Genomic DNA, 19,147 nt, shown 5'->3' with positions numbered 1-19,147 from the left:
TCACTAGTAGGGTCCATTCACATGGAGGAAAATGGCGCTTTATTTGGTGCTGAATCCACACTGAAAAAAAAGCCTCCCATTGATTTCAATGCGTTATGCTAGCTTTTCTTCCACTAGTGGAATTTTCAGGTAGCGGAAAATTCCGCTAGTAGAAAAAAGAGCTAGCGACACCCATTGTCGTCAATGAGGGGCTTATTTTTCAGCGTGGAAAATTCAGCGACAAATAAAGCGCCATTTTCCTCCATGTGAATGGACCCGTAGACTTGTCAGTTTTAGCTATCGCAACGTTTTGGGTTGATTGGGTTGATTACTTGTCTTCCTACTCTCTGCCTACCTGTATACCTGACCAGCTACATGTGTGTGACAATTCACAATTTGCCATTTACCCTATTGTCTCTCAAGGTTGCATTGCTGTTGAAGGGCGTCAAACCGAAATGTTGCAATAACTTCAAGTGACACATCTACAAGTGTCATATGTGATGTGACTTTCTACAAATTAAGTATAACTCAGGTCTGGTTCACATCTGTGTTCAGGTTTACATTCGGGGAGTCCGCTTGAACCCGCGGAACCTTTAGACTGTAATGGGGTCCGTGTGGTTTACGCACAAAAAATGCGGAGAGAAAAGTACTGCTTGCAGGACTTTTCTCTCTGCATATTTCATGCGGCTATGGGAACAGAATGGCCCGAACGCAGATGTGAACTGGGCCTAAATGCAGACAATCTATGGATTGCTATCCCTATCCTTCTATATTACATTGACATATTGGGCAAAAATTCAGCATTTTTGGCACATGATAGTTTGTGCCAAAAACCCCCACCAAAAATGCACTATTTTCTGATCTGTTGGCCTTTTTTTTTTTCTTTGAAAAGCAGGTGGAGGAGATAGGCCAAAGTGGGGAAACCTCAAACAGATTTACTAAAACTGATGTGAGAAAACAGCCGGGAAATATACCTACCGTCTACACAAGTCGCTGACTGGCGTAGATGTAAATTTAGTCGCATGGGACCTCGAAAGATGCCCCAGAATTGTTAAGAGTCAGAGCCAGTCTTAATAAATTCCCCCCATTGAGTTTACAGTCTAGTGTGGTGCAGAACGTTGCACACCCCAATGGACAGTTGAGTATGATATATATATATTTTTTTAATGTTTCACCTTCCTCGGCCTCCTCTGTGACGTGTCCAAATCCTGGACAACCCTTTTATTTTGTTATGTTACATTGAATACGAGACATAAGTCATTTTGAAGAAGTATGGAAAAATAGGAGTCAAATATTTGGCATATTGATACACAGATGCACTGGAGTGGGTGTTTATCGGTATCCACTAGGGGTCTGCATGGCGGTGTGGGTCGATGGGTCAATCTGGTAGAGCACCCCTGCCTCATCATCTGCTTTCAGCCAATCAGCAGCATGCGTCTGACTGACCAAGATACTGATTGGCTTAGAGCAGTGCGATATCCTCCATATAGCTATAAATAGTGACTTTGGGTAATCCCAAATATCACTAAGACTTCATACATATTTATAGTCTTGACGAAGTGGGTCAAAGTAACTAACAATGCAGCAAAAGGCCCTGGAGAAGCTCCTCTGCTTCATTTTGGGACTTCAGATCAAAACAAGTCCAGGTAGTAAAATTAGTAGAACAAGTACGTCTGGGACCGCCGAGACATCAAACACTTGTGAGCTACCTGAGCTACGATAATGAAGTTCTCATTCTGATCGAGAGCCTCTTTGTTTGTCACTAATATACTAAATAATATAATATACATAATACAGACTATAGAGCAAAACTGCATAAAATGCAAAGACAAAGGGCTTCTGTAACTATATTTTAGGCCAGTAAACCTTCACCTTTGTCTCATACCCAATTGTAAACGGTTTCCATAGATCCTTTATACAGGGCTGTGGAGTAGGGTCGGGACCAATTTTGTCTGGAGTTGGAAAAAAGTTCCCAGTTCTGACTCCAGTTTTAAAATAAAATGATTATTTTTAGTTATATTTTACAATTATCAATATTGCTTAATTAACTTGTGAAGGAGTTGGAGACAAAGACACATAGGAAAAATAGAGGTGTCGGTGTCAGCGCCTGGATAAACCGAGGGACCCCATTGACTGTTCATCATTTTTAACTGGAATCGCCAGATGATATCAGCGGCTGACTTTAGATGGATCTGTGCCGAAGACTCCTAAGGGTAAGTTCAGACAGAGATTTTTGGACTGGAACCTGAGGCGGAGGCCGCCTCAGGTTCCAGTCCAGAAGTCGAGTAGCCACGACTGAAAGCTGGTGCACAGCCCCGACATCCAGCCAAGCACTCCGCTCCGGATTAGGCCCTATGAATGGGTGTGTCTTCAGGCCGAATCGTGAGGCGACTCGGCCTGAAGAATGAGCATCTCGCTTCTTTTTTCTGGGAGCTGGAAGAAACGGCTCCCGGAAAACACTCCTGAGCGGCTCCCATTGATTTCAGTGGGAGCCGTCTTTTTGGTCAGGATTTTGAGGCGGATATGGCCTCAAAATCCTGACCAAAAAAATATGTGTGAACTTACCCGAAAGGAAACAGAGCTCTGAACCCAGCCTTCAGAAAATCAGTAGCATGTGAATTCATCATGGATTGTTTCACACATGGTTTTACACGCTTCTACATAAACACATGTGACCCTAGCATGGTATATCACCTGGTGATACAATAGTGACTGCCGTGTTAGGCCCGGCTCACATCTGCGTTCATGCCATTCCCTTTGACTATCCGTGTGAAATATGCAGAGAAAAAAGTGCTGAAAGCAACACTTTTCTCTCCGCATTCTTCGTGCGGAAACCACACGGATCCCAAATTTTGTATATGGGTTTGTGGATTTCCATAGGTAACCTCTTTTTTCATGTGGATAGGTTTCCGTTCGGGGGTTCCCCAAGTGGACTTCCCGAACAGAAACCCGAATGCAGATGTAAATAGGGCCTATGTGCCAAAAGCCCAAATTCCCTGCCTGAGAAGTGGAGGTCCGAGTGCCTAACTGCAGGAGTGACTTTTTTCTGTACTGTAGGTCTGTGTTATTAGGCTAAGTTCACATTTGCGGCGGAGTTGACTCTGCCAAAAATTGGCAGAGAGAAACATTCTGCACGGAGGACTTTTCTCTCTGCTGGTTTCAGCAGGGGGCACAATTGGCTGACTCCCATTACAGTCAATGGGGTCCGCTGGTGACCATGTGTAACCGCTAAAACAGTGGTCCATCTTCCCATCGTTCCGGTTCCTTCGACGTACCTGAATGACAGAGAGGCCGGTGCAGGTGTGAACCTAGTCTAAGTCTTTACTTCTACTTTACTGCCAGTCATAATAAAGATAACTGGGGAGACTCATCATTGGGCGCATAGGGTGCAAACTTATAAAATTGGATGTAATGTATTTGGTGCAGCTCACTATGTGGCATCTATGGTTAGTATAGACCTTACATGTGGCGTGCGCTTTCATTTGTGGAGCAAATGTCATAAAAGTGTACGTCGGTCTCTCTCCTGAATTTTCTGGCAGCCGTTTGGTTGGAAGAATTTTGCTCTCTGTTCTCCAGTTATTCAGGTATCTGCAAAATGTTGAATTAAAGGAACCGACCCAATGCTCCAAGAGAAGGAGGGTGGTGCGGGGGAATGGTGGCGGCTGTGAAGGTGCGGATGGAGGAGGTATTTGGTGATAATAAGGAGAGAGGTTTGTGCGTTATCACAGGAATTAGTCAGGGTGAATTCTATTAAGAGCGGTGCGAGGGAAGGAGGGGAACGTATAGCTGGAACAGGCAGAGAGAGACTCCAGCAAACCAGAGCTCAGGGAATAAAGAAATTAAATGGCTTGATGAGAAATCTGTGTTCTTTATCAGACACTTTCTTTTTATGCAGCGTCTCTGGGGGTATGTGCTAAAGCAAATGCTATTTTAAAGGGTAAATATGCTCGCAAAATGAAGATACAGCCAGCATAGTGGTGCAGAGACTCAGAGCCGCTCCGATCACTATCACCTCATTACACGTATTAGCAAACATTATATTACTCATAATATGGCACATTCGGAAATTACTCACAGTGTTTGAACAATATCATATACACAAGATGACGGTGCCATGTGGTGTATTTATATGGCATACTAATATACATGTGCACAGCCGTACTCCAAAGCTGTGTAGTGATGATCATTAAAGGGACCTTTCACCGCCTCTACCAGCGCCAGTTCTTGGCATCTGTTAATAGGCGCCGCTCCACTGACTCCAACGCAGTTGGGATTTTTTTTTTTTAGTTCCCACCATTCACAAAATCTGCAACAAAAAACACAATTTTTCTGCAATGTGTTGCTTTGGCCTTATTAATTTCAGTGTTCGTGAATAGGGGCTATTCACTTGACCACTATTTCAAAATATATTTAGATGTCCTATTTTTGGCCATTTTCATGGATCCATCCATACTCCGAAATGTATGGGGGACCTGTGAAAATGGCCACCCCCTCAGATGCAAGACAGCCGTGAAAAATAGACTTTTTCACGGATGTTTTTCACGGTTTGTGTGAATGTCGCCTCAGGCCGTATTTTCAAAGTGCGGATGTGTGATGTCTGTGGTAGTCACGGACAGCACTCCATCATGCTTATTACAGGTAGTGGGCTGCAAGCAGCACTGTTCTGTGCATGTTTTGTGCGGAAACCACTCTATGGGGTCCACGCGTTTCCTTAGGTAACGGCTTTTTTATGCAGATAGGTTTCCATTTGGGGGGTCCAAAGTGAACTCGATCGCAGTTTATAGCTGTGTCTGTGACAGGATTGAGCACTGCTGGATTATTTTTTGCGACTACAAGTAGCGGCTGCAGCACCCCCGAGGTCACAGAGTAACACCATTCACTTAAATTAGTATAGGAGTCACACTTTAGTCACGTGACGGAAGATCTCATAAATACCTATATATGTCATGCCTAGGGCATGCCGGTATTAAAAATGGAAATAAAAAAGTCAGCATGTTCTAAAATCCCAGCCAAATAAAGCAGCAATGTATAAAGAGAAATTTCATGTCATTAATAATGTGCATCTGGCAGCTGCAGTAGTGGCAGCAGCACGACACCGCAATAATGTGTGCGGCCCATAGAAATAACTAGCCCCTGACCTCAAAGCCCTGCTAACGTATGCTGTAGGTGAGGTGAATAATGCAGAGCCACAGACCGCACATCAGCTCACTCCTCGCTCCCATTTCCCTGCTAAGAGATTATAGCCCACTCAAGCACACAATAAGATCAGAGTCGCTCAATTTAACCCAGGGCCTGCGAGCCCCAAGCCTGGAATTGATAGGGAGAGAAAGGCAAGGCCTAGCAAGAAATGATTTTTTTTCACTGTCCTTTCCTAATCAAAGGTTTTATTTCTATAAATTGACTTACAAGTACGACACGAGTTGCCAGCTGTGAAGCATCATTGCCTTGTGTACAGAGTACATAGTATATTATACTGGGGCGTCAGGAGTCATCCCTAAAACACCACAACCCAAAACACTTTGAGGCTAAGTCCCCACGTAGCGAAATATCGGTAAAATAATAAAACGCTGCAGAACAAGTGCAGAAAAAATTAGGTGTTTTTTTTTCCCCCACAGTGTTTTTCATTGACTTTTTTTCTGCATTTTAAAAAAAATTTAAATCTATACTTTTGATTTTGCAGCTTAATATAGCATGCTGCGTTTGTCCACACCACCTGCAAAAAACGCAGCAAAGTCTGCAACTAAAAAATCTGCATCTTTTGACCGGGGTCCAACAGGACGGAAATGCCACGATTTGCCTGTGGTGGAAATGCCACAGGAAAAATCACGGCATTTTACAATAATTGCAAAGTGGATGGGATACTAGTGAATCCCATGCCCACTTTGTGATAAAAACCACGGTGCGGACATGCAGTGATTTCCAAAATCGGCGCGGTTTTGGAAATCACAGCATGTCAATTATACCTACGGAAACGCCAGTGGTTTTCCCATAGGTATAATTGTAACAAAGTCTGCGGAGGAAAACTCGGCGAACTTTCTGTCTAAAGCGTTGTGGGAAGAATCCGGCAGTTGCCGCCACAGGTTTTCCCGCAGCGCTTTATTGCTACGGGACTTCCCACGGGGCCTTAGCCTTTGGCTTTATGTTGCAGATTTTGCTGCGTTTTTGAGCCAGAGTCCACTCTTAGACGTTTCCCTTCTGTTCACGCCACTCCTGACTTTGGCTCAAAAAAAGCCAGCAAAGTCTGCAACAAAAAACGCTGCATTTCTGCAATGATTGACATTAGTCTAAGGGTAAGTTCACACTGAGTTTTTCGGTCAGGGTTTTGAGGCCGTAATCGCCTCAAAACCCTGACCAAAAAGACGGCTCGCATTGAAATCAATGGAAGCCACTCAGGAGTTTTTTCCGGGAGCTGTTTCTTGGGCCTAGTCCGGAGCGGAGTGCGCGGCTGGATGCCGGTGCAGTGCACCAGCTTTCAGTTGCAGCAACCCATTTTTTTGATCGGAACCTGAGGGGCCTTAGGTTTGTTCCCGCTCGTGAAAAGAAGAAGCGACATGCTCTTTCTTCAGCCGGATTGGTCTTGTGACACCTCCCTCCTGACTAGGCCCATTCATTTGGGCTTAATACGGAGTGAAATGCTGAGACTGGATGCCGGTGCACTGCACAGGCAAGCTGTTTTGTGGACCAGAATCTGAGGTGGCCTCTGCGTCAAATTCCGGTCCAAAAAACCCGTGTGAACCTGGCCTTAGAGGGTGTACATTGTTTTTCTCATGGCTGTTTCTTATCTGGGCCATTTATCGCTTTGTTCATCCTGATCATACTGGTTCATAGCCAGTCCATTAGGATAAATGAAAGAGGAGTGATGGGGTGGAGGTAGTCACTCTATATAACATTACAGGACATAATCCATCTATGAAGGGCCTAAATTGGTGACATGTGACCTCTCATATAGGGGAAGATCATATTACTTTTTATTCTATTTAGGCTGAGGCCCCACGTTGCAGAAACACAGCTTTTTTTTTGTAGATTTTGCTGCATTTTTTTGAGCAGAAGTCAGTAGCGGATTGAGTAGAAGTATGAGAACTTCCTATATATTTCCCATTCCTTTTGTAGTCATTCTTGGCTTTGGTTTTTGGAAATCGCAGCATGTCAATTATACCTATGGAAATGCCGGTGGTTTCCATAGGTATAATTGCAGAGAAGAAACCTCTGAAAACTTCCTGTCTAAAGCGCTGCAGGAAGAACCGCAATGTGTTTTTTGCTGTGGGACACCTCATGTGGCTTTAGCCTTAAGGGGATTTTCTAGTTTTTGTCTTGTCAGGTATATCGGATAAAGGGCTCCACAGCTGATTTTGGGGCCCCAGCTTTGCCATTCTGTTACAGGCCTGGGTTGTCCTGGGATATATTTGCAGAGGTATTTAGCATTTTTGTATTTCTCCAAGCAATCCATTAGCCGTGGCTCCTGAGTATATATAAAAGGCAACAAGATAAATTATTAGTCACAATTTGCTCATAACAAACAGTAAATGAGGAGCTCGCCGTATGTGAGTGATCTCCAGTAATGGAGTCTCTCACGGGGTGAGACGCTGGTGCTCGGCCTCATATTTTCCTCTTGCATTATTTTTCATTACTGGCGTAATCCTCCAGAGCTTTAGAAGACGTGTTTTAGCTGGAGTGTACTTAGCATTAGCCATGGTAGGGCTTTGCCTGGGGGAGATAAAGGCTTCCCCTGCACACTGCATTTGTCAGGCTGGAGCAGCTCTCTGTCTTATTTCTAAAGAAACAAAAATATAGAGTGTGAGAATAGTCAGCTGACAAATGTGTGCGAGGAGGTGACACAAAGCAGCACTATATGCAGACACGTCACATACATATAGCAGCACTATATACAGACATGTCACATACACATAGCAGTACTATATACAGACACGTCACATATAGCAGCACTATATACAGACACGTCACATACACATAGCAGTACTATATACAGACACGTCACATACACATAGCAGTACTATATACAGACATGTCACATACATATAGCAGCACTATATACAGACACATCTCATACACATAGCAGCACTATATACAGACATGTCACATACATATAGCAGCACTATATACAGACACGTCACATACATATAGCAGCACTATATACAGACACATCTCATACACATAGCAGTACTATATACAGACACGTCATATACATATAGCAGCACTATATACAGACATGTCACATATACATAGCAGTACTATATACACACGTCACATACATATAGCAGTACTATATACAGACATGTCACATATAGCAGCACTGTATACAGACATGTCACATACACATAGCAGTACTATATACACACGTCACATACATATAGCAGCACTATATACAGACATGTCACATACACATAGCAGTACTATATACAGACATGTCACATACATATAGCAGCACTATATACAGACACGTCACATACATATAGCAGCACTATATACAGACACGTCACATATAGCAGCACTATATACAGACATGTCACATACACATAGCAGCACTGTATACAGACATGTCACATACATATAGCAGCACTATATACAGACACGTCACATATAGCAGCACTATATACAGACACGTCACATACACATAGCAGTACTATATACAGACATGTCACATACACATAGCAGTACTATATACAGACACGTCACATACATATAGCAGCACTATATACAGACACGTCACATATAGCAGCACTATATATAGACATGTCACACGTAGCAGTACTATATACAGACATGTCACATATAGCAGCACTGTATACAGACATGTCACATACATATAGCAGTACTATATACAGACACGTCACACACACATAGCAGTACTATATACACACGTCACATACATATAGCAGTACTATATACAGACATGTCACATATAGCAGCACTGTATACAGACATGTCACATACACATAGCAGTACTATATACACACGTCACATACATATAGCAGCACTATATACAGACATGTCACATATACATAGCAGTACTATATACAGACACGTCACATACATATAGCAGCACTATATACAGACACGTCACATATAGCAGCACTATATACAGACATGTCACACGTAGCAGTACTATATACAGACATGTCACATACACATAGCAGTACTATATACAGACATGTCACATACACATAGCAGCACTATATACAGACATGTCACATACATATAGCAGTACTATATACAGACATGTCACATACACATAGCAGTACTTTATACAGACATGTCACATACATATAGCAGTACTATATAGACATGTCACATATAGCAGCACTATATACAGACATGTCACATACACATAGCAGTACTATATACAGACATGTCACATACACATAGCAGTACTATATACAGACACGTCACATATAGCAGCACTATATACAGACATGTCACATACACATAGCAGTACTATATACAGACATGTCACATACACATAGCAGTACTATATACAGACATGCCACATACACGTAGCAGTACTATATACAGACATGTCACATACACATAGCAGTACTATATACAGACAGTTCACATACATATTTGCAGTACTATAGACAGACACGTCACATACACATAGCAGTACTAAATACAGACACGTCACATACATATAGCAGTACTATATACAGACAGTTCACATACATATAGCAGTACTATAGACAGACACGTCACATACACGTAGCAGTACTATATACAGACATGTCACATACACATAGCAGTACTATATACAGACACGTCACATACACATAGCAGTACTATATACAGACATGTCACATACACATAGCAGTACTATATGCAGACACGTCACATACATATAGCAGCACTATATACAGACACGTCACATACACATAGCAGCACTATATACTATATAGTGTTATATAGTGTTATATATTAGCATTACCAAATAATAAAACATTTGGTGTTGCACTTGCCAAAGCAGAAAAGGGGATTGGGGGTAGTGGAGGGGGATGGGTACGGGGTCTGTGGCTTGGGGTTTGAGTGTCCTTAGGGTCTCATCGTTCTTGTTTGGGGCATGTGGGTATCGGTGGGTTTGGGATAAATAGGTGATGGGGGGCACTTAGTGGTGTTCGGGTGGGGTGTTTGTCTCTGGGGGGTGGGGGGTTTGATAGTCTGTGCGTCTCATCTTCCTCTTGTTTGGTGACAGCTGGACACGTATTGGGCAGCAATCTCCACAGTGGCCTCTTCTTCTCCCAGTAGAATGTAGAGTTTCCTCTTCTTGTCTGCAGATATGAAGTCTGGGATGTGGGCAGAGAGTCTTTGGTAGTAGACGGCCCTCACAGCTGAGTATTTGGTGCAGTGTAGCAGGAAGTTGGTCTTGTCTTCAAGGGCCCCCTGGTCACAGTGCTGGCACAGTCTGTTCTCCCGTGGCTTGTACGTCTGCCTATGCCGCCCTGTTTCAATCTCTAAGTTGTAGGTGCTCAGTCTGTACCGGCTCAGGGTCTGTCTGTGCTTGGGGTGGCGTATTCTCTCCAGGTAGGTGGCCATGGTGTAGTCCCTTTGCAGGGATTGGTACACAGTGAGTTTCTTGGAGTTATTTATTTTGTTTCTCCATTCTTCAATGTACTGCTCTCTGTTTGCCTCTGTGGTCGCCTTTATTTGAGCCTTGGTTATCATCTGTTGGTGTTTTTGGTTTCGTGGTTGGCTGCTGTTTGGTTGGGGGGTGTCGGGTTTGCTCAGGTCTCTGTGGCTTAGCCATGCTTGGCGGTGGTAGGAGTCTGGGTTGCTCCCCTGAATGTGCGTGTGGAATGCTAGCGCCCTCTTCTGTATGGTGAGCCATAGGGGGAGTCTGCCTAGCTCTGCCCTGCAGGCCATGTTGGAGGTGTTGCGATGGACATGGAGCAGGTATTTGCAGAACTCCAGATGGAAGGTCTCTGTTGGGCTAGAGTCCCATTTTGGCTGGTCTGGGTAGGTGGCTGGGCCCCAAACCTCACTGCCATAGAGAAGGATTGGAGCAATGACTTCGTGAAATATCTTCAGCCAGACCCTCACCGGTGGTTTGAGGTGGTACAGTTGTCTTCTGATGGCGTAGAAGGTTCTGCAGGCTTTTGCTTTCAGGGTTTCTATTGCTGCTTTGAAGCTTCCTGATTGGCTGAGCTCCAGCCCCAGGTAGGTGTAGCTGTTGGTTTTCTCCAGTGTGGAGCCGTTCAGTGTGAATTGTGGGGTGGAGTCTTTATTGTGGCCCTTCTTCTGAAATACCATGACTTTGGTCTTCTTCTGGTTGATGGGTAGGGCCCATGTGGTGCTGAATTTTTCCAGCACTGACAGGCTTTCTTGGAGGTCTTTCTCGGTGGGGGCCAGGAGTAGGAGGTCGTATAGCAGGAACTTCACCTCTCGATTGTTCAGGGTGAGGCCTGGGGTTGGTGAGGCCTCCAGGGCTGTAGCCAGTTCATTGATATAGATGTTGAAGAGCGTTGGGCTCAGGCTACAGCCTTGTCTGACCCCTCGGGCCTGTTGGAAGTATGCTGTCCTTTTCTCATTCACCTTCACACTGCACTGGTTTCCCGTGTAGGAACTCTTCATGACGTCATACGTTCTTCCTCCTATTCCACTCTCTAGGAGTTTTAGGAGTAGGCCTGGGTGCCATACTGAGTCAAACGCCTTCTTAAAGTCTACGAAGCAGGCGAATATCTTGCCTCTTCTGGTGTTGTGGACGTGCGTCTTGATGAGGCTGTGCAGGGTGTAGATATGGTCTGTGGTGCGGTGGTTTGGCATGAACCCTGCTTGGCTCTTGCTGAGGACCCCGTGTTGTGTGAGGAAGGTGAGGATTCTGTTATTGATGATGCTGTTGAACAGTTTCCCCAGCGTGCTGCTGACGCAGATCCCTCTGTAGTTGTTGGGGTCATATTGGTCTCCATTCTTACAGATGGGGGTTATGAGGCCTTTGTTCCAGTCTTCGGGGAAGTGTCCAGCATTGAGCACGAGGGTGAATAGCTTTGCCAGCGCCGCGTGTATTGCTGGAGAGCTGTATTTGATCATCTCTGGTAGGATGCCGTCAGGGCCACTGGCCTTTTTGCCTTTCAGCAGGACAATTCTTTCTTGTATATCTTTTATGGTGATTGGTGAGTCCAGAGGGTTCTGGAAGTCTTTGATGACTTTCTCCATGTCCCTCAGTTTGGTGATTATCTGTTGCTGTTCTGGGGTTAGGTCTTCTTCTGGGATGTTTTTGTAGAGACCTCTGAAGTAGTTGAGCCAGATATTGCCGTTTTGGATGTGTAGGGAGTTTTTCTTGGGTTTTGTGCCCATGTGGTGCCAGGTCTCCCAGAATGAGCTGTCCTGGAGGGAGTCCTCGAGTTGCTCCATTTTGTGGGAGAGGTACTTCTGTTTCTTCTCTCTGAGGGTGCGTTTGTATCGCTTGCGCAGATTGTTGTAGGCTTCCCTCACCTCCGTGTTGTTGGGGTCTCTGTGTTTCTGGTTGGAGGCTGTTCTTAGGGAACAGCATAATGCTCTGCAGTCGCTGTCGAACCATTTGTGGGACTGTTTGTTGGTTTGTCTTATGGGTTTGGTTCGTTTCAGGCCTGCTAGTTCTGCTGTGGTCTGTAGGATGTACTTGAGATCCTTCACAGCTCTGGTGACTCCCTGTTGGTCTGGCTGATATGTGTTTGTATGGAAGTTTGTGAGCAGTGTCTTGATTTCGGGTTGTTTGGTTGCGTTGGAATATTCCATGGCCTGGTGGTTGGCCCATTTGAAATGTCTTGGTAGGTTGTAGAGGCCGGACTGTTGGGGCTCATGTGCGGGTGTTCTGTTCATACACACAGCATAATGCACACATGACAGCAGTACATACAGATATGCAACGTACACATGGCAGCAGTACATACAGATATATATATATATATATATATATATATATATATATATACATGTAATATACTGTATACATGGCAGCAGTGTGTACATACATACATGAATGTACTTACTATCAGCTACCCCCAATAAAGGGAACTAAAATTGTTTCCATTCCTGCACTTCATGTGATCTCACCTTCCTTATAACTTAGTATGTCACTGACTATTCTCTATGTTGTTATCTTGTCTTGCAGAGAGATGCAAAGGGCCAGCAGCTGTTTGACCTCCTCTGCCACCACTTGAATCTTCTGGAGAAAGATTACTTTGGAATCCGATATGTAGATCCCGACAAGCAGAGGGTAAGTGAAAGAACATATGTGCATGTATTGTATCATAAAAATATGATACTGAAGGCCATATGTGTAGATAAATGTATGCTTACAGTAAACATGGAATGGCCACTTTATTAGAGACACTCATTTAGCGGCTCTTTGCACTTCTTTCACCATCAGAACTGCAGCAACTCATTGTGGCATACACCGGTATCATCAAAAGGTATCAGAGGACCCTGGGTGTGCCAGCTTTGCCCCAACCAATATTACTTCACCACCAGAACTACTAACACCTCATAGGATGGCTTGCTTGCGTCAGATTCTGACCCTCCCATTAGCATCAGAAGTCTGGATTCATCTTTTTGTTTCCCTTAAGTCCTTTGTTCATGGGCTGATCCAGCAGCAAAAATAGGGAACGAAGGTGTTTGCTCCCAATCTTTGGTGAAATACTATATTTCTGTGCAGCAGATCATGGTTGCTGCAAGGGGGTGAACGGTTCCTATAGTTGGCCTTTGTTCCATGTGGCATGTGCTGCCGACCATTATGGTTTTTATGCTTACAATATGATCACCTGATGATTGTGCGTTTGGACCATCAGTCGGTGATTATCTGTACAATCACATGGGTAAATTATTGGGAACGTTCCTTATTTTTAAGTGTCCCAGTCATTGCCCCTTGTATAAGGGCACTTAGACAGCAATGTCACTGGAACTGGTCACCTGCTGTTATATCCCATCTGTGCTAAAGAGCGATGACTTGTTTATTCTGACTCCTTAGATGGAGCATCGGCATTGTATTTGGCTGCGATTTGCTTGCTGTGCACCACCTGTTTTTTGGAATGTTTATTGACGTCCTCCTCTGACCCTTATAGCAAGGAGTTACTTACATCCATGGGATCCCCTTCTCTAAATGTTTTTCTCAGTCACACCATTCTCACTATACTTTCAACAACGCTGCACAACAAATCCTTAGGCTGAGTGCACATGGGGTTTTTTTTTGGTCCAGAAACTAAGGCGGAGGCATCCAGTCTCGCACTCTGCTCCGGATTAGGCCCAATGAATTGGCCTAGTCGGGAGGAGGGAGTGTCTTCAGGCAAATTCGCTGGGCGAATCGGCCTGAACAATGAGCATGTCCGTTCTTATTTCCGGGAGCCTGAACAAACGGCTTCTGGAAAATAGACCTGACCGGCTCCCATTGATTTCATTGAGAGCTGTCTTTTTGGTCAGGATTTTGAGGCGAATACGGCCTCAAAATCCTGACCAAAATACCCCGTGTGAACTCAGTCTTACTATGTGAAATACTGACTCTGGCCAATCTAGCACCAATGACCATGACTTGTTCCAAGTTTCTCATATTGCTCAATTTTCCCATTCTGATGTGGACTCACACTAAAACGGATTCACTGAAAACATACTGAATTGATTTTAGGCTGCACAGCGGGGTCACATGTCTAGTTTCCATACAGGGAAGCTGCAATTGTGAAAGGGCAGGTGTCTCTAATAAAGTGGCCATTTAGGGTCTGTGGAGTTCAAGCAATTCTCCTATAGTATTGATCCACAGTAGGGATAGGAACTAGGCCCCGGAAACCCCTGGGGTCTCAGGGGGAAGGGAGTTGGGACATGCAGAACTGCGGGGTAAGGAACCTTTTAATATAATGTCAGAAAATATCTGCTTTGGAAATAGTTTTTTCTCACTAACATGTGTGCTGCTTGGCCCATAATAACTAGCATTTCTTATAGTATACCTCTGACTCTAAATTACATGCCTGTAACATGACCCGTTATTACCTCTATACACCAGAGAGTTAAGTACAGATCTTGTCAGGCACGGATGGAGAATAACAACAAGTAAATCCAATGACTCACATTTGACAGCTTCTCTGACGTCTGATGCCCTCATGCCAACTACTGTGCCCTCCATGACAGCCATTGTTAGCTACAATTTCCTTACACCAGCCACAATGCCCTCCCATTCCATTAATCCAGCACATGCTTGCCTCCTGTGGACGGGCTTGTCTATGCGTCTGAGGGGTGACGGTAATAACTGCGTATCAGCTGCCAATATCCTCTGTGATGTCAGATCATGGCACGTCTTTCCTGCTAGCTTTCAATCTCATTCACATGTATTCACAGTTGAATGTGGCAGTAACCAACCCAACACCCCTGTGGGACTGCCAAAGACCCTGGGCATTTGCTAGCAATGCTACTGATCTAGAGGAAGGCAAAATGATTCTTCTGAGGTTTTTGCTCATTCTTCCTGTGTCAGGGGCAAAATTCAGACTCTAACTGTGAAGATCAGACTAAATCCCTGGATTAACAACCCATTTCAGTAATGTAGAACACGTAACTTGGGATATTGTGTGTTACAAGGAAGACATTAAAACTCATTAAAGGAAAAAATAATCCATCATGGTCCATAGTCGCACTGCTCGTAGAGAATAAGTGCCCATTTTTATGAAGTCTTTCCTCTAGACATAGTAGATGCTGCCTTCTTGTAGTTACAGGCAGGGGCATTAAAGGATCATTAAAGGATCTCTCTGTTGACCTTTGATATATCTATACATGGTACTTAGGTCACCTCGTAAGCTGCCTTGTCTCCAAACTAAATAATCTTTCCTTGCACTGAAATCCACACATTCTTGTAATTACTTGAGTCATCTGCCTGTAAACCCTCTCCGGCTCTGCCATGTCCTCCTTCTATACTGACACCCAGAACTATATATCATATTCCATGTGGGGTCTGACTAGTATCTTATAAAGAGGTACAAAGGTTGGGTCCGGTATTGCAGTTGAACCCCATTTATTTAAATGGTCCTGAACAGCACCCAAAAACAGGTGTGGTGCTGTTTCTAGAAGGAAGCAGCCATGTTTTCTAATCTTAGACAGCCCCTTTACATTTGGAAGGTTGCATCTAAAGCTGGCTGTACACATGAGATGTGTAGTATATTGTAAGATGCCTATATGAGGATGGTAATATGATAATACAGTATTCCTGGCAGTACACAAACAATTTTGGGCAAATTTATTATACTGCGTAGTTTTCTAGCATACAAGGCACAAATCAGGTTTTTGAACCAAAAATGTGACTTTCTGAAAAGTGCTGAGAATTCATTTGTAAATCATGCAGAAGATGGACGCCAGCTATGAACCCTGCAAGGCCCATTGGAGTATACACCCGTCATATATAAGGCACACCCTCAGCTGGTGATTGGGCTATGAAGCATAAATCTGCCTGTTTTTGTCCAGATTTCATGCCAATGGCTTTCCTTTCGTACATTGATAACTGATAAAAATGTGTGGCCCTCCTTCAGGTCGCCAGAAGTGCACAAGGAACCTAGTACTTCACTGACAATATGGTTGCAGGCACTAGGAAAGTAGGCTGCTTTCACACTACCAAATCTTGAACGTGAGCCTCAGACTGTGTAAGTGTCTTGTTTCCTGTCCTGTATCTTATACCTTTATCACTACAGGACAGTATGTCACTGGGAGGCAGGGACTCCGTACATCATATATAACTAGAATTAATTCTATGAGTCCCTCTCCTAGCATGAGGTACAGGCTGGATAAAAGGCACTCACAAGGGCCGAGTCTCATGTCTGAAACTCGGAAGTGTGAAAGCAACCTTAGGCTAAGGGCTCATGTTGCGGAAATGCAGCGTTTTTTGTTGCAGATTTTGCTGCAGTTTTTGAGCCAAAGTCAAGAATGGATTTAACAGAAGGGAAACGTCTACGAGCTTACTTTATATTCTCCATTCCTTATCTAATCACTCATGACTTTGGCACAAAGAACCACAGCAAAATCTGTAACAAAAAATGCTGCATTTCCACAACATGGGGCCTCCGCCTTAGGCCTTTTTCACATGTCAGTGTTTTGTTTAGTGATTTGTTTCAAATCCAGTAGCAGATCTAAAACACAAAACAGGTTTAAGGCTCAGTTTACATCTGCGCCTGTCTCCGTACAAGCATCCAATTTCCCTTTCCCTGAAAAATGCGGAAAGAAAAGTGCAGCAAGCAGCGCTCAACTGTACACACTTTTCGCCCTTTTTGAACGGAAACCACACAGACTGTATTATAGTCTATGGGGTCCATGGGTTTCCTAAGGTAACTGCTTTTTAAGAAGGATTAGGTTTCCATTCGGGACGGGGGGTCCACAAGCGGAACCCATGCGCAGATGTGAACCAGGACTAAGTCTTTCCATTATATCTCTGTGTAGTAATAGCGATGCCATTCTTGATGCAAAAAAGTCCCAAAACATTTGTTGCTATTTTGTTTCCTTTCCATTTTTGCTGGCTGAGTGTCATCCATTTTATTTCAGAATCGGACTTCATTCAGTTCACATCCATTAAAAACCAGATCCATTGAATTCTATTGAGTTTGGACAAAGGGAGCATGAAAAAATACGCTGCGATATCTAAAACCGTTGCAGTTATGGAAATCGCAGCATGTCACTTATAGATATAATTGAAGTAGAAAGACAGCAGAGGAAACCTCTGTGGACTTTCTGTGTAAATCGCTGTGGGGAAAAACGCAATACATTGGCGCTGTGGTTTTTCCCGCATCACTATTTTAACGCAGCCTGCTACGTCGGGCCTGAGCCTTATTAGAACGGCTGTCACATGCTGTTTTTTCACTGCCCTGTGAGTAAGCCCAAGTTTTTTAAAGGCCATTTTGCATCCTTGGACACCTGTTTTCACGGATCTCACATAGGGTTGAGTCTATTGAGGTATCCATGAAAACAACCAGAAATAGGATTTGACCTATTTTTTGGCGGTCCATTTCTATTGAATTATTATGTAGGTGCGTACAGGCCAGATTCTTGCTGTAGAGAGTAAAATGCTCTGCTAGTCATGCGGGTCAGAACATATAATATCCGGCATGACGCTACATTTACCAATCAACACCTTGTAACCCTGCGCGTTTCCGTCACAGTGAATGCATTGTGTTGCTGCGTGCAAGGTAATGAGTATTTTTAGTGAACTTCCCACTCTCCAACTGAATATAGGAATCCGCAGTTACTCTAAGAATAGCCTGCTCAACCTGTGGAACGTGGTTATAGCAAATATTCCCCAGCGTGCTATTGCAGCTGAGCCAGGAATGCACAGTGTCATAGCAAGCCCTGAACCTTGTCCATGTGCTACATACAAAGTATCAATGAAGAACGGGAACATCTCCTACGTATATATGTACGGTAACACCTTGTGATGTCACCTGCAGCCGTGTCCATTACATGTACTGCACATTGATAAAAGATGATAAATGTGACATTACTCTATCATGTGGCATGATTGCATTATTTCTGGGAAAACCTGATAGATAACGATTTGCCATTATTCAGACAAGCAATCCCACCATCAGCATAAGCAACTAAATTTACTGATGGGGGGCTGTTTAGGAAACTGAATTGAATCAGCGCTGTATGGCAAATGATCAGGGAATTCAGCCAATCTTGTCATATAATTTTAGCGGCCACAAATATCCAACAGGCCACAAAGTATTTGGGTAACTAAAAGTCAGCCATCGGCCTTCACAGTCATTTGCAGCATTTTATGATCAACTGTTGGCCAAAATTGGTCTGTTTGGCCAATAAAAGTGTAATGTGTATGGTAGCCTAATTTTTCTTGGCCACTAGGTGTCATTATAGTTATAGTGGTCAGTGACTCACAGTCTTATATTGAGCAGGATATTTGAGTACACATTCAACATACATTAAAGGGGTTATCCAGTTTTTACAATTCATGGCCTATCCTGGGACCCTCAGGCGACTCTTGGTAAGTCTATGGGGCAGCGCTGCAGTACCTGCACTACCACTACAGTTTGTATGGTGAGTTATCAGTGCAGCTTGCAGTTTTTAAAGAGATTCTACCATTAAAATCGATTTATTTTTTTGACACTTCGGAATAGTCTTAAGAAAGGCTATTCTTCTCCTACCTTTAGATGTCTTCTCTGAGCTACCGTTCAGTATAAATCCCGGTTTTCGTCGGTAATTCAAATGA

The 19,147-nt window shown here is 43.8% G+C and overlaps 1 protein-coding gene across 1 annotated transcript in view; it reads left to right on the top strand.

The window, feature by feature from the left end:
• The window catches only part of FRMD5 (FERM domain containing 5), a 53,596-nt gene that overhangs the window by 8,623 nt on the left and 25,826 nt on the right, over positions 1 to 19,147 (top strand). The window contains exon 2 of the mRNA XM_075273164.1: positions 13,079 to 13,183. Coding sequence (XP_075129265.1) covers positions 13,079 to 13,183 — 105 coding nt within the window. The remainder of the gene's footprint in view (positions 1 to 13,078; positions 13,184 to 19,147) is intronic.

The sequence above is a fragment of the Leptodactylus fuscus genome, chromosome 5, assembly GCF_031893055.1.
Source record: "Leptodactylus fuscus isolate aLepFus1 chromosome 5, aLepFus1.hap2, whole genome shotgun sequence".
NCBI lineage: Eukaryota > Metazoa > Chordata > Amphibia > Anura > Leptodactylidae > Leptodactylus > Leptodactylus fuscus.
Note: the sequence above shows the minus strand (reverse complement) of the source record. Positions and strands in the feature narration are given on the sequence as shown.